The 26031-nt window shown below is 56.0% G+C and overlaps 1 protein-coding gene across 1 annotated transcript in view; it reads right to left on the bottom strand.

Moving 5' to 3' along the window:
* The window catches only part of CNTFR (ciliary neurotrophic factor receptor), a 163700-nt gene continuing 137669 nt past the window's right edge, over positions 1 to 26031 (bottom strand). Inside the window, exons 5-9 of the mRNA XM_035565890.1 lie at positions 19946 to 20063; positions 18976 to 19142; positions 11632 to 11795; positions 1242 to 1422; positions 1 to 146 (exon numbers count right to left, since the gene is read on the bottom strand). Coding sequence (XP_035421783.1) covers positions 1 to 146; positions 1242 to 1422; positions 11632 to 11795; positions 18976 to 19142; positions 19946 to 20063 — 776 coding nt within the window. The remainder of the gene's footprint in view (positions 147 to 1241; positions 1423 to 11631; positions 11796 to 18975; positions 19143 to 19945; positions 20064 to 26031) is intronic.

Below are 26031 nucleotides of genomic sequence, written 5' to 3'. Positions count from 1 at the left end.
CTAAATAAAGAGGACACCATAAGCAGCCAAGACCAGTCCAGCTGTCCAACACACTGCCACGGCCCCGCTGCCCACCACGGCCCCCTTGTCGCAGATTTTAGTGGTGGGGGGTGGCACAAAAGAGGAGGTGCTGGTGCTCGTTGTCTCTGCGGGGAGGGAGAGCAGATGGTGAGGGGAGCTGGGGCATCCCAAGATGCACCCCATGAGGATGTCCCCAAATTGCCCCTTGCTGAGCTGGGTGGCTGGGACAATGAGCCAGGGGATGGCGTGGTCCATGGGACTTTCACTGCTCTCACACAGGACCCAGAGGGTCCCAGAGTGCCCCCAATGTGCCATGCCCATGCTGGCCCTTTCCTGGTCCCGCACAGGACCTGTAGCCACCCTGCTAGCATTATTCCCAGCCCCGTTGGGATGCCAGCCAGCCATGTCTGGACATGGCACACCCCTGGGTCCCCAAACCTGTGTGTTCCCTTCCAAGCTGCCTTGTGCCCTGCAGCCACCTGCTGTCAATCCAAAGCAAACCTTGCTGGGACCCAGCCCCATACTTGGACCAGGGACCCCCTGCCCTGTGCTCTTGGTGTCATCAGAGGTGGCATTTGCCTTTTGCACATCCCTCCCCCCCCCCCCCCCCGCCCCGTGAGCACATCTGGCCAGCTGTGCATGCACTCCTGGCTGGGAAAACACCCTGTGTGTGCTCACACACACACACATGTGACCCCGGCACCGAGCGGCTCCCGGAGCTTCCCTGCCTGCCCCCGGAGCTTCCCTGCCTGCCCCCAGTGCTTCCCAGCCAGCCCGCAGCTGGTGCCAGTTGGGGGAACCGGTGCAGGGCCTGCTCCCATCCTTCTGGGAAACCGAGGGCTGATAACATGCATTTGGACACAGTCCCAGCCCTTTCCTAGAAGCAGAGGCTTGTTAACTTCGTGGCTTTTATTTCTAATTGGCATCGCTCCGAGCCATTGTGCCGGGTCGGAGGTGTGGAGGGGAGGTAGGACTGGAGAAGGAGGGGGGCAGTGCTCCAGAGAATAATAATAAATCCCAAGCTTCACCGTGGTGCTTGGAGCATCCCAGTGAGGAGGATGCCAGAGGCAGGTGAGCTGAGTCAGCACTTTGTGGGACACTGTCTGACCTGCTGCTGGGGCCACAGTGGGGCTGAAGACACGGGCTCCCCAGGGTGAGGGGGTCTCCCTGGCCAGGACCCCCAGGTGGTTGTGCTGGGGGGGCTGGGGGGGGGGGTTTACCAGTGATCTGGGCCTCCGTGGTGAGGTGCTTGGGCTCCTCTGTCCAGGGGGTGGCATGGACAGCCACGCTCCAGTCGCTCCACGTGCCGATGTCGTTGTCTTTGGCGGCCACCTGGATGATGTACTCCTTGCCTGCATAGGCGTCCGTGATGGTGTGAGACGTCCCATCCGACAGCTCGACCTGTGGGCAGCGGTAAGGTGACCAGTGGGTTTAGCCCTGCTATGGGGTGATAAAGAGACCTCACGGCACTTACGTGCCATCATAAGGAGAGAATATCAAGCTCTTCCAGCAAAAAGGCAAAATAAGGGTGTTAAGGGCTGGCTGTGCACAAAAGGCAAGAGGCAGGGTGTCAGCCCTTGCACCCATATGCCCCCTGACATCCTCTGAGCCATCCTGGAGGCTTTTCTGGGGAGGTTTTGGCCAGACGCATGAGCACTGAGCCCAGCACAGGGGTGCAGGGGGAGATGCTCCGGCTGCAGCTAAGCCACGGCTGCAGCGAGGCTCCATCCTGCTCCCGGATTTGCAGAGTCAGAGTGGAGCTGCTTCCTCTAGAGGTCACCAGAAACTACTAAATGTGCGGGCAGGCTCTGCTCGGACATGTTGGGATGCTGGAAACCACAAACCCATGGTGGTGGGACCCACGCAGGAGGGACAGTGGAGGAAAGCTCAGCACCCACACGACCTGCTGGGGATGGAGCTGGGCTGCTTGGGGCTTATGGGGTCACCGAAGAGACACTATAGGATAACATTGCAGAGGCAGTGCTGCGTACCACCATGAACCCTTCTTTGAGATTAAAGCTTAATACCCTGCTGGTTTCATTTCACATCCACCCTGCCTGTGTGTGGGGCATGGGGGGCACCCAACCCCTTTGCAGCCATGGGCGCCCCTCTGCACAGCCCCTTCCTCCCCCCACACCCAGCTGATGCAAACCTCCTTCTCTGCTGACACGTGTTGGTAATAAACATGTCTGGGGGGATGAGGGCTCTGATGCAGCCCATCTGCTGGGGGGGGAGGGAGGGCACGCTGCTTGGCCTCCCAACCTGCTGATGGCTTCAAGCCCAAGCACGGTGTCGAGGTCCCAGTGGCTTTGGCCAGCTCTGGGGACAGGGACATGAAGTATCAGCAATTTTTGTTCCCGGTGAGCCCCAGCACCCAGCCAGGGCTTGCAGCTGGAGCGCAGGAGCAGGAGCTTTTCCCATCTCACCTGCACAGCACATCCAACACCCCAGCGCGGATTTAATCCTTCTGGTTTACAAGCCTCATCCACCAGCTTTTACAGCCACTTTGGGGAATCCCCACCAGGGAGGGGGACCCCTTTGTGTGTGTCTCTTTGTGGGTGAAAGCCTTTCTGCCCCCGTTCCCTCCTCAAGCACTGCATCCCTCCCGCCGCACACCCGGCTCTGTGCTCCCAGCTGCTCGCACGGCCCGGCCGGCTCGGAGCTCTACATCTGCAGCACATCTGCTGGCACGGAGCAAAGGGCCTCCCGCCGCCCGCAAGGCGCGAAGCTGCTACCAAACCCACGGGGGAGCAGGGAGAAAGGCATGCATCTGTCCCACCGATGCGTTTTTGAGGTTGTATGGGGGGGACACCAAGCCTTGTCTCTCCTTGCACCCAGGGCTTGGTGCTGGTGCAGTGCAAAGAGGGGATGCTGGCAGCTATTTGGGGTGCCAGGCAGGGAGCTTGCAGGTTTTAGGGTCCTCCTGCAGGTTTCGGTGTGGAAGCAGGCACAGAGTTTGGCATCATTCAGCCATGCTCTGGGGGCTGAGCCACCGCGGGTGCTTTTAACGCTCTGATCATGATCCCGAGGCACGCAGCCCTAAAGCTGCTCCAGCACAGCTGTTGCTACTCCTAGGCTGGGCTCAGAGGTCAGAGCGTGCCATGGTGCCTGTTCCCTGTCCCCCCTGTCCCCTGTCCCCCCGTCACCCCGCTGCTTGATGTCGGGAAGAGCGGTTGGAGCCGTGCCACGGCAGCGCCGGGTGTCACCGCTCATTTGGGATGACGGCGAGATGAAAGGGGCCGTGGCTGCAGGCTGCTGAGGGCCACCCCAGGGTGACACTGACCCCAGGGGTGGGTGGGAGGCAGCCCCCAAGGACCCAAGGGGCAGGGTGTGACCGCAGTCACCTGCACAGGGAGATGCCTGCACAGAGAGTCCTTTGCATGGGGCAGGGACAGGCAAGCCCCCGGACCCCGAAATGGCTCTGTGCTGGGTTTTCCCGTGTTTCCAGCATGCTGGAGAGGCAGAGAGCCAGCTCTGGGATCACACGTGCTGCTTCTCATCTCAGAAACAGGGTCAGGCTTGTAGCAGTCCTGTTTAGTGGCTCATGGTCCCTGGCACTGTCTATGCCCAGCACTAGATACTCACTTCCTGGAGTGGGCAGAGCCATCCTGTCCTTCAGGAAAAGGATTTTAGCCCATTTTGCTTACACAATAAGTGAAAAGGGAAATTCTGGGAGGTCTGGGAGGAAAAGAAGAATAGGATGCCAGTCCCTGCAAGACGCGGCTGAGCATCCTCCAACCTGCACTGGGTCTTGGCCGAGACCCATACCAAACCCACCCAGCTCCAGCCCTCCTCTGTCCCAAACCCAGTCTGGATCAGGGTGCTCAGCAGGGTCAGGCTCATCCTGAGAAAAACATCCTACCAGACTGGGAAGCAGGCGGCTTGGGAGGACATGCTGGGGTTATCCGGCTGCCTTGTGGGTTTTCTAGTGCTTTTGGCACCCTCTGAGCTCTCCTGCCTGCTCTCCGACCAGGGTCAGAGCAACCCTGCTGAGGTCCTGCTGGCTGCTGCTCTGTAGCATTTTCTCCATCCCGAAGAGCCTCACAGCTGCCTTCCACTTGGGACCAATTCCTGCTGCCTCCAGGGTGCACCCAGTCTGCAGCTGAGTGTTTGCAGATGAACATTGGTGGCATGATGGGGTCAAGGCTGTGCCTTGCCTGGGAGGATGCTCCCTGGGACTCAGGCTGGAGCATCTTGCTTGTGGGACCTGGGAGGATGCTGCCCTAAGCTTTTTAGACAACAGATAAAAAGGGAAGACATAGACTTTATGGGGTCATCAATCTCCTCCCATATATAAGATGTCCTGAGCTGTAGCTTGCGATCTGCAAGTGGCATTTCTGAGCCAGGCAGCTGGAGGACGCATCCAAGAGGGAACAGCTTTGCTGTGGTGGCTGGGAAGTCCCTGGGTGGTTGAGCACAGAAATGCTGCAGCAGCAGATGGGAAAGCACACGGGGAGCGGGTCCAACTGGACACAGATGGGGAGAGGTGGGGGAGAACGGACTGGGGAGGTCGTGGAGGGATGGATGGACACACAGCATCAAAGGGAGAGGGAGAAATTCCTTAATCCGCGTCCCTGCCACACAGAGACAAAAGTTGGAGAAAGGCTGTGCATGGTAATTTTTTTTTGGACGGGGGGTCTGCATTTTGCAGCCTGCCTTTGTGCACCTGCCAAAAGTCACTCCGGCTGGCTGTGAAGCGCTGCCCGGATTAATGAGGGATCAGTAGCCAGTGCAATGCAGAGCTATTAGCATTGGAAAAAAAAAAAGAGAGAGAGAGAGAGAGAAAGAGAGAGAGGGACAGGGAGAGAAAGAAATGAAAAAAAAAAAAAAAAAGCCCTTGAGCACAGTAATTAAGCTGACAGCTTGCTTAGGACATTGTGGGCTGGCATTCCATCCCATGCCATGGCCACAGACCCCATGAGCACATTTGGGAAGATAAAGGTGGGTGCCAAGGGCTGGCCAGTGCCACCCACAGCCTGGGCAAAGTGGGTGCTACAGGTAGAAGCCCATGGCCATGGTCACACGTATGGGATGGGGTGAGGCACCCAGGGCACCCAGGGGCTTGGGGACCTCCACAGCATCCCAGGGGATATCCATGTGTGCCATGTCCCAGTTCCCCAGCCCCAGTTGTGCTCATCAGTGACAAAGCTGTAGCATAGATGCTGCAGGTGCCCATCCCTGGGACAGCAGCCCCTGGGCTCCCCCAGCCCAGATGGACTTCGAAAGGAGACAGGGAGGGAGAACCTCAACCCTCCCTGCCCCAGCAGCTGTGCTGGGGGCTGGCGTGTGTTGGAAAGCCATGGAGGGGGTGATGGGGGGCGATCAGATGTCTCTCTCAGCATCCCACACGAAAATGTGTTTGCAGCTCTGCTTTCCATTCCTTAACACCTCCTGCTCCCCTGTGCCACCCCCCAGGTGACAAGGACACTGGCAGCCCTTGGTTCCACAACGGGGCCCGGCACTGACCTGTGAGGCTGGGACTGAGCAAAACCCCAAACAGATCTTTGAGCTCCTGCTGGATGATCCCCTGGGTGCCCTCCCGGCAGCATCACCTGCCCCAAAGTTAAGGGGATGCGCAAACTGTCCCCAGAAAGGATATCCAGCCTAAATATTTCCCCCCCCTCCTTGGAAAAAGAAATCCATTGCTCTCCATCAAAGGACAATCCCCTTTGCTGCCATCTTCACCCCATCACCACACCTGCGAGGCTGACAACCTGAGGCTGTCCCCTTCTGTCATGCGCTGATGCACCACTAATCTTCCCAGATTTAGCTGGGATGGGTGGGCTTCAAGTCAGAGGGAAAAACAGATTTTTGAAGAGGAGAAAATACAGATACAGAGAGCACCAAACCCGCCATGTATGCTAGTGCAGAGACCATGCACCTACCCCAGGTGTTATATTGTTCCTGGGCAAGCCTGGCTTCCCCAGAATAAAAGAAGCCTGCTGGCTCTTGTAGGGCTGAAGCTCACCTGCTCACCCAGCCTCCACCACGACCCACAAGCAGGGGAATGCAGCAGGAAAAGCCATGAGGGACTGGCCAGGGCACAGCCTGGGTCTACCAAGCATCGTGCCTCCTCGGGAGTCTCCCCAGGTTACCCTGGATAACGGGGGAGCCAGGACCAGGAGGAGGATGGGGCCAGGTGCTGCCATCAAGCTGCAATGAGCTTTGTGGGATTCACGGGATTCACTCATGTTTTATGGGCAGCTGCTGGTTTAGGTGCCTTCATTCTCTGCAAACCTGGGGGGACCGGCTCCTGGTGGGCTTTGCCCTGCCCCAGACCAGGGTTAACCCCCCCAGGCTGGGTCACAGCAAACAGCCACTGGTGCCTGTGAAACGATGCAGCCAGTGGCAAAGAGAGGTTTTGCTTTTCCCCTTTCACAGCCACCTCTGGAGATCAAATAGGTCTGACATTAATTACTCGTAAAAGAGCCCCCAAATGCTTCATTTTTTTGTGCAGCACTGCGGGAATCGGTTTGGCTAACTCCAGACAAAACTTTCTCCCCGGTCTCTGTCTGGAATAACTGAAAGGTTGGGAAAAGAGAAGGACCCTCCTTCCCCTCTGCTTCCCCTCCGCCAGCCGGGTAGCTGAGGAGCCCAGCGGGGTCTGAGCCATTGTCCCTGCTGTCACCCCACCGAAAAGGCTGCTGTAACACTGCTGCGTGCTGCCCAGCCCCAGCCATCAGCCTGGGAGGACGAGATATTGCAGGGCTCCTCCGCAGCCTGGCTTGTCTCACACCACATGAGGCTGAATGGCTCCCTTCTGGCTTAAAATAAAGAGCATCTTTGAAAGCGCAGCTGTAATCTCGTTAATAATGAGACTCTTTCTCCGGATGCGCCTTCCCCTCCTGCCAAGTGACAACTGTCTGAGCTCGCTTTGCTCGCCGCCGCAGGAGGATGGGTCTGGGATGCTTGGGGCACTCAGCATCACTCTCCAGGCAGTGCAAGATGCATTTACCACGCAAAAGCCTCCTCCTGCTGCTGGGGCTGATGCAGTGGCCTGGGGGAATACAGCAGACATGCCTCCTACCCTCATCCTCATCTGGAGCCCCCTTTAGCCCTGCCTATCCCATACTGAGCTGCAGGTGACACAATTTCAGCCTCAACATTTCACTCCCTCCTATTAATTCCACCCCCCTCCTTTTTTTTTTTTTCTTTTTTAATCACTGACTTTGCAGCCGGGAGGGGAAGGGAGAGAAGTGCTGCAGTAAAAGCTACCAGGCGTGAAGCTGTAACGGCACTGGGTCAGGGTGACCTCCCTGCCAAGGTTGCCTGGAGAGTAATGGAAGCGCAGGCAAAGCAGCACAGCGGATGCAAATGGACGCAAAGAAGTGTGCCCGATGCAAAGTGACATTGCTGCCACCCTGGTGGGGACGTGGCTGCAGGTCACTCTGATTGCCTTCCTTCCTCTTGCCTGTCACAGGATGCATTAGGACATACTTGTGGGTTATGTCGACCTGTGAGATTCACGCATTTGACCAAAAATGTTGCTTTGCCTGGGGAGATGTCCTTAAACCTGCCCTGGCTGTCACCCTGCAGCAGTCCCTGCAGACACCCCTGCTCGTGGCCCCAGCTCCTGATGTCCCAGCATGGCGTGAGGGCCTCTGCTTGCTCTTCTAAAGAAGGATGTTTCCAGCCTCTGCAACTGGTCATGGACGTGGCTCCAATGCTTCCAAAACAGAAGAGGAAGGAGAGAACCCAACCACATTATTAGCTTTAAATATCTCATGACCTTTTACTGCAAATCTCAAGATCTGAGGCGCAGCCCGCCTCACGGTTCGTTAACATTTCATGTTGTCAGCACGACCAATGGGCTCAATTAGACTTCTCGACGGCATCTGCAAATTGCTGGCAACTCACCGGAGGAAATCCTCTCTTGGCCTGGCTGCCGGCTCAAGAAGTACCTCTGAGCACCGCCAGGTTCCTGGGCCGTGCACCGAGCTCACCAGTGCTCAGCGCATGCCATCTCTGTAAGAAACAGGAATGAGGAGGTCCTGACCCAGCTCCCAGCAGGAGCAGATCTGGTGCACAAGCCATCCTGGGCTCTCCAAAGTCCCCTGGGACATCCCTGACCTGGCAGCCACCTGCGGGGATGCGCGCATGGCCGGGGAGCTGCCTGCCCTCCTGCAGGGAGCCTGCCTGTGTGCGCGGAGATGGCTGCTGTTGTGAGTTAACCAAAGGAGCCTGTAAAACCAGAAACAGGCTATTAGCAATCCATTAGGAAAGGGTATCCAGTTCCAGCCTAGGTAATCCATTAGAGGAACATCTGAGAGCATTAGGAGAGCTCACTTGGGGCCAGGATGGGGCTATAAAACAGAAGAGGAAACCATGCTAATCTGGCTTGAATTACAAACTTAAAAGCAGGAGAAAAATAAAGGATACCCTAAACATTTAATGTTTTATATTTAGGAGACAGAACGTGAGATTCTGCCAAAAGGAGAGAATAAAAAAACCTGTTTAGGCTACAAATATCCCGTCTCTCTTCTGGCAGGAAAGAAACTGCCAGCCCCTCTTCCAGAAAGGGAAGTTGCTCAGCTTTCTGGGCAAGCTTAGTGACAGTGGGGCAGAGGGGAGTCAGCGTCCACCTGATGTGACACCAAGTCTGGTTGTGCCACATTTGTGCCCTGAACAGACAGGAAAAGCTGGCGGCCAGGTTCAGCAGAGGTGGCACAATGGTTTTGGTGCGAGGAGCATCCCGCACACGTGGACGCTCATCATCTCTCTGCGCTAATAAATCCCAGAGCGCATGCTAATAACTCCCAGAGCAAACTCCAACACGAGAGCTGCTAAGTGGTCTGAGCGGAAATGCGCTGCTGAGCCAGGGAAAGGGAGGGCCAACGGGATGCTGAGGCTCAAATGCACCTTTGCAAGCCCTCGGCCATGCCAGGGAGGGGACAAGGGTCCCCGCCGTGTCCCTTGTTCCTCACATCCTGGGTTGGATGCCCAAGGATCACCCAGCTGTCCCCGGGGAGGGCTGTGGGTGCGTGCTGATGGCTAGCTGGCCCAGCAGTGCTCTCGATAAGATCCACTGCTCCCGCCACGGACGGCTTCATCTTCTGGTGCCAAGGCCTGGCATTATTAAAATCCTGAAAGGAAGAGCCTGGGAGAAAGCAGACGCTGATTGAATCAGGCCCTACGGTATTCGACAGCTCGACATCCATCTGATCCTATTAGTGCTCATTCAGTCCTGTCTGCCGAGGTGCTGTGCATAAATCAGCCCCTGCACAGATAATGGGAGATGGAGGGGAGGAAGGGGAGTTGCTGCTTCTGCCAAGAAACGCCACGTGCGAGCACGGACGGCTGTGCCTCTGGTCAGTCCCTGGTGCTCCCTTGTAGCTGTGCTCCCACAGGGATGCGGGACATCCCCATGTGGCACCCAGCCCACCAGGATAATTAAAACCGTGCTGTGCAAATGTGGGTCCTGCTGCATCCTATCTCAAGGCACCCATCCCATGGAGGAGAGACCCACCATCATCTCAGGACATGCAGGTGGCTGAGCCGGGCTTGGTCCCTCCAAGCCATGCCCTTCCCTCTCCTGGGCTGGATTTTGGGGGAAGCAGGTACCCTCAAGGTGCCAGCAAGCAATAGGTTTAGAAAAGAGGGCTCAGCATGGCTTGGCCATGCTCACAGCATTCCAGCACCACGGGGTCACTTCTGGGGGAAAATCCCTGCATTTGCAGAGTGCCCATGTGGGCTAAGCAGGGCTGTGGCTGCTCGCATCAAGGGGGCCCAGGGCTCTGGCTGCTGCAGTGCTGCCATCCCCGGTGTTCAGGAGCTGATTGAATTAGGCTTCGCAAATAATTCATCTGATGAATAGTGGCAGTTTTCCTCAAATCATCCACAAATCAGATTTTTCATTACGCAGACAGCAGGGTAGGGAGTCAGAAAGCAAGGCTGGTACCTCGCTCGTTGAATGTTTGCACTCACTCACCGAGGAATTATTCCCCAAACACATTTCTCCACCAGCCAGTGACTGTCTCATAAGGGGCCATGGATTACAAGCGGTGCCCAGAACCACCATGCCCTCGTGGGATGCCGAGAGAGGAGCCCTTCCAGCTCTCCATGCACCCACCCAGAGGACTGCTCTCCCTCCACAGCTTAGGGCATCTTTAATAAGGAGAAATCAAGTTTTGACTGCCCTGAAGCTGCCTTTTGCAGCTAGGGTGCCTTGCCACCAGTGTCCCCAATACCTCTCACCAACGCTGTGTGCCTGAGAGCACTGATTGAAATGCCACGCTGTCCCCTCGGAGGCACAGCTCCCAGCACCTACTGGTAGAGGCACTGGCCAGCCCAAGGGTGTCGAGGCAGGAGGTGGCTTGCTGGCACTCATCATGGGGACCAGGCTGCGGCAGGGCAAAACATCATTTTTTTTCCCCAGTGGTTTCACGAGATGAAAAAAATGACATTGCATTTCATATTTCCCATGCACTCTCCCAATTTTACCACGATTTGAACACTTCCCCCCCCGATGAAAATACTGTCCCAAGCAAGTGAATATCCAAACTCCCCCGTCGCTGCCTTACCCCGGCGGAGCGCTTGGCGGCTGCTCTCTCCCTCTCCATGAGAAGAGAAAGGCAAGGAAAGACAAATGGGAGAAACCTCTCCCAGCCCCTGTCTGGTTTTCAAAGCTGTCAGCAAAACGCTTCAACCTCAAACAAGACCCGTGTTGCAGCTTTATCAAAGGAAAACAACAGAAAGAGAAAAAGCCGCTGGGATGACGACATCTTACAGAGACACAAGCGTGGCACAAAGCCTCTCATCCCCTTTTCGAGCTATTTTTCTCCCTAAGAAGAGCTGCCTGGTAGAAAATCCCGCTTGGCTCCGCAGCGCAGGTGAGCTCCCCGGGGACCAGGTGTTGAGTCCTAGTTGTCTTTTTTGGGGGGGCAAAATGGCTCATCAAGCAAAACACCTCTATGCTTGCCTAATTGGCTTTCCTCTGGCCCAGCTCAGCAGAGAAGGGATGTTGGATGAGACATGCCAGCGCAGCAGCACCTCTCATCCAGTGGCAGACTGGTTTCCTTCACAAGTGGAGCATGCAAGCAGCGCACGGAAAAAAAAAAAAAGAAAAAAAAAAGGGAAAAGGAAAAAAAAAAAAAGCCTGTTCGTTATCTTCCTGCAGCTAACAAATGAAATCTGTCCTCCGGGCTGCCAAGGATTTCACTGACATTTTTTTTTTTTAAAGAAACAAGAAATAAAAGTAAGAGGGACGATAACATCACGGCAACCGCTCCGTTACCAACTGTGCTCTGAGTTACAGCGAGCGGTATTTTATCTTCAGTTCAAAATCTAAATGTGGCAGAGGCACATTTAAATGCAGTGACATTTATACTTTGAATGCCTTTTACATCTCGTTGGCAGGTTTTATATAGAACATATGTATGGAAAATAGATACAGGCCACGGATTAAAATGAGGAGAGGGGAGAGCCTGCAGAGCACATTTGTAGGCAGAATGTGACTTGAAAGAAAGAGGGAGAGCGGAGGGAGGAGGGAAAAAGAGAAGAAAAGGGGCTGTGTTGCCTGGGCAGTAAATAGACGTGTTTCAGTCCCTGACCACTCATTGCCAGCACATCCCCACGTTGCCACCACGCTGCCTCCTGCTCAGCATCACTTACGTGCTGCCACTGGTCCAGGATGAGGGGCCGATACCGCAGGAAGAACTTGAGCGGGAAGGACTCGGGGTCGGGCCAGGACGAGGGGTTTTGCCATGCCACCTCCAGCCGCCGGGGGTTATTGGGCACGGGCTTGGCCACCACGCTCTCTGGAGGGTCTGGCTTTACTGGAAGAGAAAAGATCGGCTGTTAAAGCCCAGGTGATGGCTGATGAGCTGCAGAAAAACACTTTTTGTGTCCACAGGTCAGGTCAGGGCCATGGCTGTCCCGGTGCAGAGTAACCACCACTGCGGAGATGCCAGTGGTGGCCAGAGCAAACTGCAGCCCTCCTCCCCATGGGTAACAGGGCCATGGCAAGGAGCCCACCAAGCCCAAACCCTGTGCTTTCCTTGCTCCTCCTGACCGCTGGGAGTCTGACCCACCATTAGGCCTGCTCATCCCACAGTAACAAGGCAGAGTTTGGCCCCTGATTTAGGGCCAGGGATCCCAGGTGTTGGCACATTATGTTCACAGCAGGCAAAAGACTGATGCTCACCTTCCACCCCAGGTCTCTCTCACCCCTGCTCTGCTTTAGGAATAGGGGGATATTTTCTCATTACCTGGCACGGATTTCAAGAGAATATTAATTGACTGCTAGCTATGCAATGTGCTTGGCAGTTGCTGCTACTTTAAAGTGCTGGGAGCAAATGCTGTGATGAACGGCATTGCTTTCTGCAGGGTAAGCCCTGCTCCTCACCAAAAGTCTGCTCAGCTCCCAGCAGCTGAAGCTCCCACTTTGCAATAGCAAAGTTCTAAAAAGTCCAAAATACGGGTTGTACAGGGACCTGGCAAGCAAAGGCAGCCTGGCTGCAAAACACATCCCTCCTGAGGAGCTGTGCGTGGGGATGTCCTGCAGGCTCTGCCATAGGCTTTGGGCAGCTGGGGTGAAGGGGGCTCTGAGAACAGTGATGCTCATGAGTCCTCGTGTTCCAGGGTTGTTCTCAACATCCCCCAAATCCACATGAAGTATACATGAAGAAACTGTCACCCCATCCTGAAAATCTCTGGATTAAGCAATGCAACCCTGTTCTGACCACCTTGAGCAGAAGCTGGTGAAGACACCAGCACCGATCTCCACTCCCAAGCATGGAGTAGGGATGCTGGGGCCAGGAGGAGCCCATCTCAGCGCGGTCACCCCAGAGAAGGTGCAGCAAGGGGGAACCCCACGAGGCAGGCAGGAGCTGCTGCTGAGGGATGATTTGCTGGGACTATAGTGCTGAGCTACTCCAGATGGCTGTGTAATTCCCCCGCTTGCTTTGAATCCCTGGGCTTGGGCTGGACATCAGCTTCCATCGACAGGGCCTTGGAGTCCAAACACATACGGAAAAATATAAATTCAGTGCTGGCTCGGCGGGCTGGGTTTGCAAAACAAAAATCTGTTTGGCTGAATGAATGCAGATGACCGCAAACCGTGGCTCCCCGGTAAGGGATGAAAGCACTGGGGTGGGAATGGCCATGATGGGATGTCAAAACTCTGAGCTGAGCCCTGGTGTAATGCAGGGGACTCAGTTTTGCTTTTTGGTGTGACAACGCAGAGCCATGGCAGAGGGATGCTCAAACGCAAACATGCCAGTGCCATGGCGGGTTGGAGAAGAGCAAAAGGCGGTGCCCTGATGCTGAGGGGAGAGCCAGCCCCCCATTTTGCAGGGATGTGACCCCCCTCACATGGGTCGGTGTCCGCCCCTGGCCGCGGGGGATGTCTGTCCTGGCTCTGAGCATGTGCGGCAGAGCTCCCGTCTACAGCGAGGCTTCAAACAGCGCCGCGTTAATGGGAAAACCAGCAGTCCCCAGCACGAGGGCTGCGGCTGCCTCCCCATGTGTCCCCCCCCAGTCTGTGGGACTCCTGCCCAGGCTTGTGCGAGGCACAGCAGTGCCAGCCCCTCCAGGAGCACAAAGCTGGAGTCGCTCCTGCCACGTCCCTCCAGCACGGCAGGGATGCCAGGATGCGGGGCCCCGCATCACCTCTTGCACCTCATCCAGCGCTTGACCTTGAAGGAGTCCTTCATCCTCCACAGCATCCCAGGTCCCTGCTCCCCACACAGGGACGACCACTCCACTTTCCTCCAGCCTTTGTCTGCCCAGTCCATTTAGAGAGCAAATTGCGAGGCAGGGGTTGTCTGGCTGTACATCAGCGAGCATAATAGAGCCCTGTCTTCAGTGCGGGCCCGCAGGCAGTAATGTAATATAAGCAATAATAGTAATAATAATAATGGACGATGGGCATTAGGCTGAGCATTGGTTAAGCAGCCACAAAACCAGATGTAACATTATCCCACAGAGCTGACGGAGCATCTCCAAACATTCCTGAGAAGGAGACACGGGATTTGGCCAGAACGCAGCTCACAGCTTGTCCCGCTTCACTTTCAGGATGAGAAAGGGCCCAGTGGTTATCTCTGTGTTTTGCTGTCAGGCCAGGCTTTTCCTAAAGGCTCTGCAGGCTCACATAGGACCACAAGTGCTTATGGAAGGAGGTGCTGCCTGAGCCCGACCCCTCGCCCACCAGGCACCCGTCCTCCCACCCAGCACTGAAATGGATCCCCTGCGGCCGTTAAATATCCCCTGGCATTTTCTCCAAGAAGAACGATATTAAACTCCATGTCTTAGCCAAATGTCAGTCTAGGTAATTTAATTCTGCCTCCCTAAGTAGTATGAATTGAACTGACCTTCTGCCTAGGCAACTGTATACCTGTGTTCAGGGACTGAATTCCTCACAGAGGCAGGCACATTTGTCCTCACGCAGCCCCTCTGCGATGCTCTGTGCCTTAATCGCCCCAGAGTCGCAGCGAGGAGGATCGAGCAACTTTCCCAAGGTGACAAAAGGGACAGGGGTGGCAGATGTGGCAAGGCACCCATGCACTGTCTCCTTTTTCTAAACTGCCATGTCTCAGCATGCTGGCATGGGGTAAGGCAAGAAAACATGTTATTAACCCTTTGGCTCATTTAGAAAGCCTTCCATCTCCTTTGGGGTACAATTCCCCCTCACTGCTGTTAGCACCCAGCAAAACTTTCTGCCCTCCCTTGCTCAGCTCTGCCCATGCTCCCAGGGCAGCTGCAGCCCTGCCTGCTCTCACCATCTCACCAGCCCCGAATGATCAACGCTACCAGGATGCTACATGTTTAATGATGTGCATCTTCTGCTGCTAATTTGCCCCAGGCTCCCATTAGGAGGAAGGCAGGCGTTGCCACCGAGGTGGGATGTTGGCCTTGTGGTGATTGTCCCTGCTTTGCTGCAGGATGCTCATGCCAGCTGTGTGGAAGGCAGGGATACATCCTCAAGGGCCATTAAAGTTCCCACTCTACCCCAGCCACACTGCCTGGCACCTTCTTCTGTCTCCAAGCCTGCTCCTCTCCTGCTCCTCCTGCCCCTCTCCCACCTCCTCCTGTCTTAGGGCCAGAGCCCTGATGCCTGCAGGGCTTTGCGCAGCCTTGCCCTCCCCACGCTCACCTTTATTAACATTGATACCTTTGCAGAAAACAGAATTATGAAAAAAAATTCCAGCAGCGAGCCAGGGAGGAAGGCAGCCCGGATGTCCTAGAGATGAAAGATGGGGGCCAGAGGGCTGGAAACCCTCTTCCAGTCATCACTGGAAATGGAAACGCAGAGCAGCCCCTCGCAGCTGGCTGCTAATAACCGGCACCACGCGACCGCCAGCAAGGCATCGGCTTGGGATATCAAAAGGAAGCACCAGTCATTTTCCACTCAATTAGAGTCATCTTCCAAGCAGCTGGGGAAGGGATTTTCTGCTGGGGGCTCTGGTGGGGGAGGAAGGTAGCAAAAGCAAAGGAGGTCACTTCTTCCCAAGGGTCTTTTTGTGACTGGTCGGCAGGTGGTCCCAGCAGGGAGCGGCCATGGCTCTCCGCTCACCCTGGCTCCAGGCTGGGCACAAGAGCAGGATTTTGTGCCTGGCCTTGGATGCTTGTGTCCTTTGGCATCAATGAGCCAGTGCAACGGTTTTGTCCTGAGACGTTTTTTTTCTGCTCCTTCATCTAGCAGAGCAAAGCCCAGCATAACTTTGAAGATGAGAGCTCAGCCTGGGTGATGCTGGTGGACTCTGCTGGGTGCCACTGGCTGTGCTGGGACACAGGCTCACCCCAGCACTGCTGCATTTGCAGCTATGGAGAGGAGACCCCCAACAAGGTGCAGACATGCTTCTGCAAGGACAGCAGGCAGGCTGAGGCTCTCCTCCCACCCAAAGTCACCCAAGCAGAATTGCCTGGCAAAATGTACAAATGCAGCACGCTTGTTTTAATTGGAAACAACACCAGGAAGGCACAAGGAGAAGCTCAGTGACGGGTATGTGGCTGTTGCTTCGTGGTGGCCGAGTTCATCCTGAAACAACTCTGCTAAGCCTGTCGGCTGCCTGCTTAAATGCTCACTCACTGCTGCCTCTGTGCTTCTTATGCATAGCAGCCATAAAATATCCCAAGGAGGAGAATTTTGTAGCTGTGCAGGACACGGAGATTTTAATACCATAAGACAGTGAAGCTCTGCACTGTCCCGTCACCCCTTCCCCAAGTGCCTTTGAGTATCTGCCACGGGGTGCTGGGGGTCTCACCCCTCCTTCATCTGCTGGGACACATCTGTTTGCCCTGTATCCATCCCTCCGGGCTCTCTGGGAAGAGGCAGCGATATCGTGCCCGTGCTAGCAGCTGGCCTTGCTCTCCGCTCCTCCGACCAGGCTGGGTTCAAGCTCCTGGGCTGAATCCAGCTTGTGCCGGTGCTGGGACGGGTGGGCTCGCAGCTGGGCGTGCATCCCAGGGGAGCTGCCCTTGTGTGCTGGAGCGGGGACGGGCAGATTCCTCCTCCCGAGGTGGTGCCGGCTGTTTTGCTCAGGAGTGGCACCAGATGTTCGCAAAGCCAGGCAGGGCATGGGTGGGATGCAGATGTTACAGGAGGATGCCCTGAACTCCTGCAGGAGGGAATGCAAGGAACTTGGAAAATGCAGCTTAATTGCTGCCCTGGGCCTGCAGGCTGGAGGTTACCTTCGTTTAAGGAGTGTATCTTCCACGAAGACAACAATTTCCATTTAAAGACACCCAAGTGGCTGGAACTCCACATTTCCCTGCTAAGCTCCTTGCCTTGTTATTAGTATTTGCAGTGCATCAAAGAATAGGAACTTTGGACAGCTGTGGGGACACAAAAAGACAGTCCCTGATCCAAAATAATTTCCTCACTCCTGACACCCTATTTTTTGTTTGATGTTTTCCAGGATTTGGGGTAGAAAGGGAAAAGCTGGGACAGTGGCAGAGCTCCTCTTCCTGCACTCTGGCACTTCCAGCTGCTCAGGGCTGGCACGTGCAGCACATCCAAGGCATTGACTAACTGCTGGCTGCACTTCAGGGATTCATTTCTTTGTTCCTCTGGTCCAGTAGTTGCCACATGGAACCAGAAAATTGTTTTCCAACTTGTTCCTGAACTCCTCTCTCCCATTTTTCCTGTTCTTTGAGAATGGACAATCTTGTCACTGCACCGGCTGCAATCCGCCTTTGGCTGGTGGCAAAATCCCTGTGCCCAGCTCCCTGCTTTGTCACTCTTCTCACTGAATTGCTTGCTCCACGACCATCCATCACTGCTGGAGGAGCAGCAGCAGCAGGGCTGAGCTCTCCCTGCCTCAGTCGGTGCCAGGCAGAGGCTTGGCCAGCACTGCTGAAGCCCTGCAAAGGGCTGGGAGATAAGGCAGGACACAGGCAAGGCTGTTATCGCACTTAGGTTTTTACCTCTGCCCTGCAGGGTTCTGCTGGGTGCTTATATCCAGGCTGCTGTGGGATGCTCTGAGAACTAGAGCAGCCACGCAGGGTCAGCCCTGCCACCACGCCTGGGCTGTACATGAGCTATGCATGCATATGGGAGGGCTTGTTCTGCCTAGGGATGGGGAGAAGGGGATGGGATGTTGTAATTTCTCTTCCAATCCTAATTCCCATGACTCTGCTTCCATCACAAAGAGCAAACCTCTATTTTAGGAAAACTCAGAGGAGCTCAGCAGTCATGAGAGACCTGAACCACAGAGGACAGGACCAGGCTGAACACCAGGCCACCAATGGGACCAAGTGCATCCTGCCCTGCTCCTCCATCATGCTTAGGTGCCAGCAACCCCACATCCTGGGGGTCCTACACAAAGCATACTCCAGCTCCCTTTGGCAGGAGTCAGGTCCATCTGGCTCCAAAAGAGACCCACTTCTGGCCAGACTTGAGCCATGAGAGATGCCTCTGGGAGAGCAGACTTAAGAAAGGGAAAAACCTGCTGCACCACAGCAGCTGGGAGAGAGGAGTGAGAAGCAGCCCTGAGGCCCCAGGTGAGTGCAGCAGGAGGGCATGAGGTGCTCCAGGCAGGCAGCAGCAGTTCCCCTGCGGCCTGTGGAGAGGCCCCTGGTGGAGCAGGCTGTCCCCCTGCAGCCCATGGGTCCCACACGGAGCAGATCTCCACGCTGCACCCCGTGGAGGAGCCCCCGGTGGAGCAGGTGGATGAGGCCTGGAGGAGGCTGCGGCCCATGGAGAGCCCCCGCAGGAGCAGGCCCCAGGCCGGAGCTGCAGCCCGTGGAGAGGAGCCCACGCAGGAGCAGGGGGTCTGGGGGGAGCTGCCGCCCACCCGTGGGGGACCCGTGCTGGAGCAGTTTGCTCCTGGGGGATGGACCCCGTGGTACGGAGCCATGTGGGAGCAGTTCTTCAAGAGCTGCTGCCTGTGGACAGCCCCCGCAGGCTCAGTTCGGGAAGGACGGCATCCCGTGGGAGGGACCCCATGGGGAGCAGGGGCAGAGAGGGACCGTGAGGGAGAGGGACAGACCGCTGCCCCCCTTGCCCATTCCCTTGTGTTGCTCAGGGAGAGGACATAGAAGAGGGTGAATATGAGGGGGAGACTTTTTAATTTGGTTTTAGTTTCTCACTGCTCTAGCTTGTTAACACTTTCTATTGCAAAAACACAACTTTGTTTCTCACAGCAATAGGCAATAAATTACATTAATCTCCCTACTCTGCGTCTGTTTCGCCCGTGACCATAACTGTTGAGCAATCTCCCTGTCCTTATTTCAACCCTTGAGCCCTTTTCACCTTATTTTCTCCCCCTCTTCCTCTGAGGAAGGGGAGTGAGAGAGCAGTTGTGGAAGAGTTTGGCTGCCCAGCAGGGTGAAACCACCACAGGGGGCGCACCAGGAGGATGCCAACGTGGCTCCATCTCACGCACAGGCAGGCAGAGGCTCCACCTGGAAAGCCTGGCCCTTCCCTGGCCCGTCGCTCCGTCAGGAGATGCTGTGCACGGAGCAAGCCAACCCCAACACTGGCTCGGAGAGGCCAGGTTCTGCCGCGGAAGTTACCTATGGCGAACTCGTCAAAGGTGAGAGAGGTGGAGTTTTTGCCCAGAGCATTCGTGACTGTCAGAGTCACCTTGTACTTCACCGTCGAGAAGAGCTGGAGGTATCTGATGTGACACCTGTTTTTGGGAAAGATGTCCTTCTCGCAGACCATCTCTCTCGTGCCATGTCTGGAAAGCAGGGATGAGAAGAGCTGTTAGCTACAGACCAACGCTTGGGATGGGGATGCACACACACAGCTGGAAAGGAGGAGGAGGCAGCAGCAGAGCGGTGTCCCCAGTCTGTCCAGAGTTCCTGTGTGCCATCTCCCCCACAGACAAAGGTCTGCCTTCCTCCTGGAGGATGTGTTATCCTGGAAGCCTGCAGAGAGACCACGATGAAGGCCCTCATGCTGGCCCCAAGCAATGCCTGCTGCTGCTCTTCCCCCACCCCACTGCAAGGATGAGACTCCGCAGGGGCTGGCTCTGCCTCTCCTGTGGGAGGAGCAGGCTCTCCTTTCTGCTGGAGAAACAAGCCCCAAAAGCTAAGGCATGGCACTATAAAGGTTGTGCCAGGGTGGGGGTGATGCTATGCCATGGCCAAAATTGGCTGAGGGGCACCGCTGCTGCTTGGCCACAGCTGGCACACTGCAGAAGGGAGCGTGGCTGTGCCAAACTTGCCAAAAAAACAGCAGGCACAACCTCCAGCATGGATAAGTGGTGGAGAGAAGATGGACTTTGGGGGCACAGAAAGGGGATATGGGAGCTGGTGGCTTTGGCAACCTCCTCTGGGCAAATGGGAATTTCTTGAGACAAAGCCCCAGTGCCAAGCACCAAATTTGGATGTCCCGGCAGCATCCTTCCCTGGGCCCATTTTTTGGATACCGATCCCATATGCTCAGCACAGGTGACACCCATGGCACCACCTGGGACATGATCCAGACTGCGGGGGACAAGTGCTTCCCCTGCTGCACCCTTCCCTCCTGGGCACTTACATGACGGAGATGTTGAAAGAGTTGGGGATGTAGGTGGGGCTGGGCAGGTGCCAGCTGCAGTAGAAACCCTTCGGGTAGTTGTTGGACCGGCACATCAGCACTGGCTCTTTCGGTGGAGCTGCAGAGGAAAGAGAAAGAGGAATTATTCATCAGGGTGGGCTTATATCACCAGCTCCTAAATAAGGGGATGTCCCTTCTCTCCCAGATCGAGGGGGGACATGATTTTCAAGGAGAGGCCCAACTGTGTTCATCAGCTTGAAGTATGTCCCATGTGTGCTGCTGAGGTCCACCACGAGACCTTTCCTCAGACTGTGCAGAGCTGCTCACCTCCTCCCCCAGCAGGTCTCCTGGACTGATGAGATAAGGGGTGGCACAGGAGGTTGGCAGGTACAGGGAGAAATTATCTTCAAGGCAGCTTCAGAGACATTTCTGATGGGGAGGAGGTGCTGCTCTCTTGACCCCATTAAGCTGCAGCGCTCACGGCTTTCTCTGCCATGTCCCTGGGGAGTGATAAACTTCTTGTTGAGGGATGATTCTCAGAAACCCCTGAGGCCCATAAAGGGATGGAGAAGGACCACGTATGGCAAGATGCAGTGGAACAGCCTGAAGCCAGCAGGGAAGATCCATCTCTGCAGGAGGACTGGCTGTGTTAATGCTCAGCAGCAGCAGAGCATCCCATGCCCATCACAGGGACAGCGGCTGGGTCCTGCATCCCAGGAGACACAGAGGCAGCCAGAAATGGGACAAGAGCACACAGCAGGGAGCAGCTACCTCTGGCCTTGTCAGATGGTCTTAGAGACTAGAGGCAAAAGGTTTTAAACCCGACCAAGTGCTCACACTGCACTCAGCTTGCCCGGACATACAAGCACACTGTGATCTTTGCAGGAGCACAGCCAGAGCCGCAGGAAGTCTCTGTGATATGCTGAGGGCTGGTGCCCGCAGGAGGAAACCTTTTAGCTGATACATTTGGCCCTTGCAGGTTGGTAAAATCATCTGAACTGACACTGAAGTTGACTCCTCTCAGTACCTGGACACTCATGCTGCTGAGAGCAGAGGTGGGCGCTTACTGCAGCACCTTGGCATGGCACCGTGCCATGAAGTACCCAGGGCTGGATGCAGCCCCCAGGGGGAAACTGAGGCACAGGGCTCGATGCACCCAGTCACCTCAGGGCAGGGCTGGATGGAGCAAGCAGGCAGCACGACAGCAAGATGAACAAGGGGGCAGCAGGGCAATGAGGCTGCCCTGATACAGGGTGCGTGTTCCTCCTAATGGCTGTTTCAGCCTTCAGATGGCAGACGAAGGCCAGAGATTGGCTAATGAGCCTCCCAGGTAAATTATTCAAGCAGACCCTCTGCAGTGGAGCAGAACAGCTAATCGCAAGGCCAGAGGCAAGGGCCTGCTCCCCGCTCCGGCTCCATCCTCCTCCTCCTCCTCTTCCTCGCCTGCCAGACCTTTAACCCCTTCCCTGCCCCAGCGGATGCCCCCAGGGTAAGCCCGGAGCAAACACGGGACAGCATCACCCTTTGCAGGAGGCAACAGGAGGGCTCTGGGGAGGTGTTCCGGAGGGGTGAAAGGGTGCAGGGGACTTCGGGACAGGCTTCGGTGTCCCAGCGGCCGCGCGGTGGCAGTGTGGGCTAACAGCACCCGCCTGGCACTGGGCTGGGGGCTGGAAATATGGCAATGGGGAGGGTGCTGGGGAGGGTGCTGGGGAGGGTGCCATAGGCCTCTCACACACTTGCTGCTGTGCTCAGCACCGGGCACAGCCTCCTGCATGACAGCAGGAGCCAGTTAGAGCCAGCCCAGGTTTTGGGGACAGGACCCCCCAAAGCCTGTCACAGTTCCATGCCCCACGTGCATGCTGCTCTGCTGCCGACCTACAATTGGCCCCAGTGCAGATAATTTATCTCTGTTCTCCCCTCTATTGTGCTGGATTCAGCTCTCAGCAGTCTGTGCCGAGGAGGCTGGGTTGGCTTCACGTCCCTGGTTTGTTTCACTGGTGAAAGGGGCCACCCGTGCCACTGCCCGCTTCCATCCCCGCTCCAGAGCAGCCTGCAGAGGTGCCACATCTTCATGGGGAAAATCTTTAGGATCCTGTGCACTGCGCTGGGATGGGAGGCCCAGATGCAGACCCCAGCCTCTGTGCTTGTGGCAGCCTCCACTGGTCGGCTGCGGTGCCTTTAGCCAGCAAGAAGTGGAAGGGGAGCCTGGGAAGGGAGATGAAACCACCGAAGTGTCTCTGCCTCCATTGTGCCTAGGCAGCATTCTCAGCCCGCAGCAGCTGAGGGGACACTGCTGCACAAACCTGTCTCACTTCAGCTGCCACCATCCCTTTCCGGGTGTCCCCTCACTGCCCGGGGACACTCTTGCAAGCTCTTTATTTCCAAAGAGCCATCAGTCCTGGAGCAACAGGCGTCTTGGGGGGGGCCAATGCAGATGGTGGCCTGCAACCCCCCTCCTCAGCAAGGAAAGGTCCTCGCCGGCACAGCTCATCCTGCCCATCAAGGGCTCTTACAGACTGCAAATAAAATAGCAAGCTCCAATCGATCCTGAGCTCCGTAATGCTGTCTTTGGAGGTGGGCCAGGCTGTCGGCCGATAGAGAGAGCAAGAAAGGCAGCGAAGGAAAACAAAGCCATCAAGGGAGCATTAGAGTCTTTTTCTGCCCTGAGGCCCATGGAGGGCTTTGGGCAGTGCCTCTGGGTGTGCAGAGCCCAGCCCCAACCTCTCCCATCCCACCAGGCTGATGTCCAGCTGTCAGCCCCCGTTGCCCCCAAATCCAGCCCCATTATCATGTAGCCCCCTTGAGCCTTGGTGCCTACAGCCTCGGTGTCCCACAGCCACCCAGTGCACAGGCACTTCTCCGGGGGACACGGGAATGGCTGCAAGCAGCATCCCTAATCCTGGCAAATATTTACTTCCCTGTCGCCTTGCAGAGCTGCCGAACTCTGTCAAGGCAGAGCTCCTTTCCTCTCGCTGCAAACACTGCCTGCCCTCTCTAATCTGTCTATTAACCTCTCGCATGGCAGGAAGCCACTTCTCCCACGTGCTCTGCTGACGCTCTCTCTGCAAGCCCAGGGTGGTTGATGCCCGGGCCCTGGTTGCTTCCTGGTCCCCTTGCCCCCTCTGCACAGCAGCTTGGGTTCTTTCTGCAAAAATCTCGAAGGGGTAAAAGGGCTCATCCCGCTTGCAAGCCGTGCAATACCCCTACAAAATGCAGAGCTCTGCCAGGCAGTGCAATCTGCTCCATCAGGGTCCCTGCAAACCCCACAGAAGTCCCATGGCCAGGGATGGGGTTGCCTTCCCCATCACACACTGCCCTGGGCTCTGCATCCCTTTGACTGCTGTCTCTGCAGCCCGTTGGGAATTGCTGATGCCTGACCAGTGCCAACACCTCTGCCTGAATGGTAACAGTGCAAGGATAGCCCCTGAGGATGAAAGCAACCCTGGATGCCCCGGCACAGACACAGGGTTTTGTCTCCCTCATCACCTCTAAAGCCCAGTTCTCTTTGTACCCCGAGTCCCACTGTGCAGGGAAAAAGTGTAACTGATCCATTTTAGAAACCACTAAAAATGATCTACAATAGCTTTTGCTAGCCCTGCTAGGTCATGAGATAATGGACATTAAAATCGTGGCATTTTTATATATAGAAAAGTTATTTTAGGTCATTTTTAGAGGTTTCTGAAATGGATCAGTTATAATTTTCCTCTCCTGCTGAGGGCTGAATGTACTAAAGATGCCTTGTTCCACAGGTGGAGGGATACAAAAAAATAGTACCCATAAAACTTTTAAGAGGCCTCTAAAACACTTCTGTAGGAGGTATTTCTTCTCTTTCACTTGGGGCACATTCAGGCCCCGGGCTGCTGGGGGATACCGATGTTACATTGCGCTCGCGGGATGACCTGCATAACTCATCATCCCCAGCTCGTGCCAGCAAAACCTCCAGGGCCCATGACAGCATCGTGTGCTCGTGCCAGAGCTCCAGCCCTCACACAGCCCGCGTGCGTGCATGCGCTCTGCCCCGTGCAGGGGACAGCCCCAGCACCAGGCTTGCTCCTGCCACTCCTGTACCTCGTGCCCTGCTTGTGCCGAACGTGACGGGAAGCCCCCTCCTCATCCTCACACAGAGATGAATTTTACACTGTTGCCACAACCAGACCTGCCTTGCAGCTTTGCTCATTTGTGAGCCATAAGCTTGTGCAGATAAGTAAAAATACACCCAGGTGGCCAAAAGCAAAGCTGCAGCGGCTGGGGGCATGATGGGGACCCAAATGGGGTGGAGATGCCAACCCAGAGCATGTGGGGAGCAGAGACATCACCGTGCCTGTGGGAGCAGCACGCCTGAACTCACACCTGCCCAGCCCCTTTTGTTCCATGCACACCAGCTGCAAACACAATGCATTATTTATTTAATGCCACTTTTCCAAAATTGTATGTGTACAACAGGCTGGTATGAAACAACAAAGAAAACAGCGATGAATAAATCATATTTCCACTGCCCAGCTGAGCCTCCATCAGCCGCACACCTTCTGCCTGCGTGCTCCCAGCTATGGCTGGGACAGTCCCTTCTGTCACCCCAAATGCTGGGATGTAGCCATGTCCCATTGCTGAATCAAGGCAGGGAGGTGATGCTCTGACCGTGCTTCTCTTTGCTCTGTTACCACTCATCTGTGCTGCTCTTGGCCATCCTCCCGCTTGAAGTTACACACCAAAGAGAGATCCCTCTCTGGAGCTCAAACCATTGCAGGTTAGCACCAGAGATGCCCACGCTAAGCCAGTGCCTGGCCCAGCCCCAAACCCTCCTGTGACAACACCAAAGCACATGTAAAAGCTCCTGGCTGCTCTTCCCCAGGAGGTCCCAAAATGGGCCAGGGACACTGTGGCCCTACCCGTCCCCAGTGCAGGGACCTGGGGCTGTAGCCAAAGTCCCACAGCCCCACTGCCACCTAGGAGCCAGCTCCCCAGCCTCAAAGAGAGAGAATTTATTCCCTAGAAGGTGCCGAATAAAAGGGTAGACTCAGCAAAAGATAAATTTCTTAAAGGCCCTGTTTTACACTGATTAAGGCTCATAAACCAAGCTATGGATTTTCTCATTTCCCTTGCAGAAAATTCACACCGAGAGGCAGCACTGTAAATTTGGGGAGGAGGCACGCGGCATTACTCACCCATAACAGAGTTCAGAGCTCTGCTTAAGTGCAAATCGTGGTGCAAGCCCCGAGCCCTAAATGCTGCCTCTCAGCAAGGTGGTGTGATGGGTGAGAGCACCCCAAGTACTGCAGGGGACCCCTTCTGGGGTGCCAGGCTGGGTGCTGTGGGACCATCACGCTGTGGGGGTGCTGGGCACCTCCAGCCCTCCCCTGGAACCCCGATGTCCCCTGGGGCCACCACGGCAGAGAGCCACCCCCCACCAGCCCGTCCTCCAGCAGAAAGCACGGAGCAGCTTTGCTCCGAAACAGTATTAAATATTGAACAAAGGCAAGCAAATCTGTTATCTGGGATAATTGGGAGTAAATAAAACATTTAACCAAACCAAATGCAGCTGTTTCTACTTGGAGCCGGCACAGCAGCAGGGAAGCCAGCTCAGCTACTCCGTGTCCTCGTTACGGCAGCTGATTATTGTTTTGTGTACAACGGTAGCACCGCCAGCCCTCGGACAGGGACGGGACTCGCAGTGCTGCGTGCCCACGAGGGGCAGGGGCTGGTGGGGCAGGAGGGCAGGATGCAGCCCCCAGGAAGGACTCCGGGCATGAGAAGCCCTCTGCAGGGCTGGGATTTGCTCTCCAGCCCGGAGAGTTCACATCCAGGCCAGCTTTCCTCCCCCAACACCTCTGCGAGGAGATTTGCCTGTAACACAAACCATTTCAGAGCCAGGTCACTGGTTCGCACATAGCCCCGGGGCAGGAATGACCAAACCTCCTTACCAGCTGCTCGGCAGCCTCTGGGACACGGCGTGCCGGGACGCCAGCCAGCTCCTGCAGACCTGAGGAGCGGGGTGGGACGAGGGGCTGCGCTGATCCCATGGGAAGGTGCCGGCAAACAGGGCCATGGGCGGACAAGGGGATGGAGAGCACATCCCTGGCCACAGAATG

The sequence above is a fragment of the Cygnus atratus genome, chromosome Z, assembly GCF_013377495.2.
Source record: "Cygnus atratus isolate AKBS03 ecotype Queensland, Australia chromosome Z, CAtr_DNAZoo_HiC_assembly, whole genome shotgun sequence".
NCBI classification, from domain to species: domain Eukaryota; kingdom Metazoa; phylum Chordata; class Aves; order Anseriformes; family Anatidae; genus Cygnus; species Cygnus atratus.
Note: the sequence above shows the minus strand (reverse complement) of the source record. Positions and strands in the feature narration are given on the sequence as shown.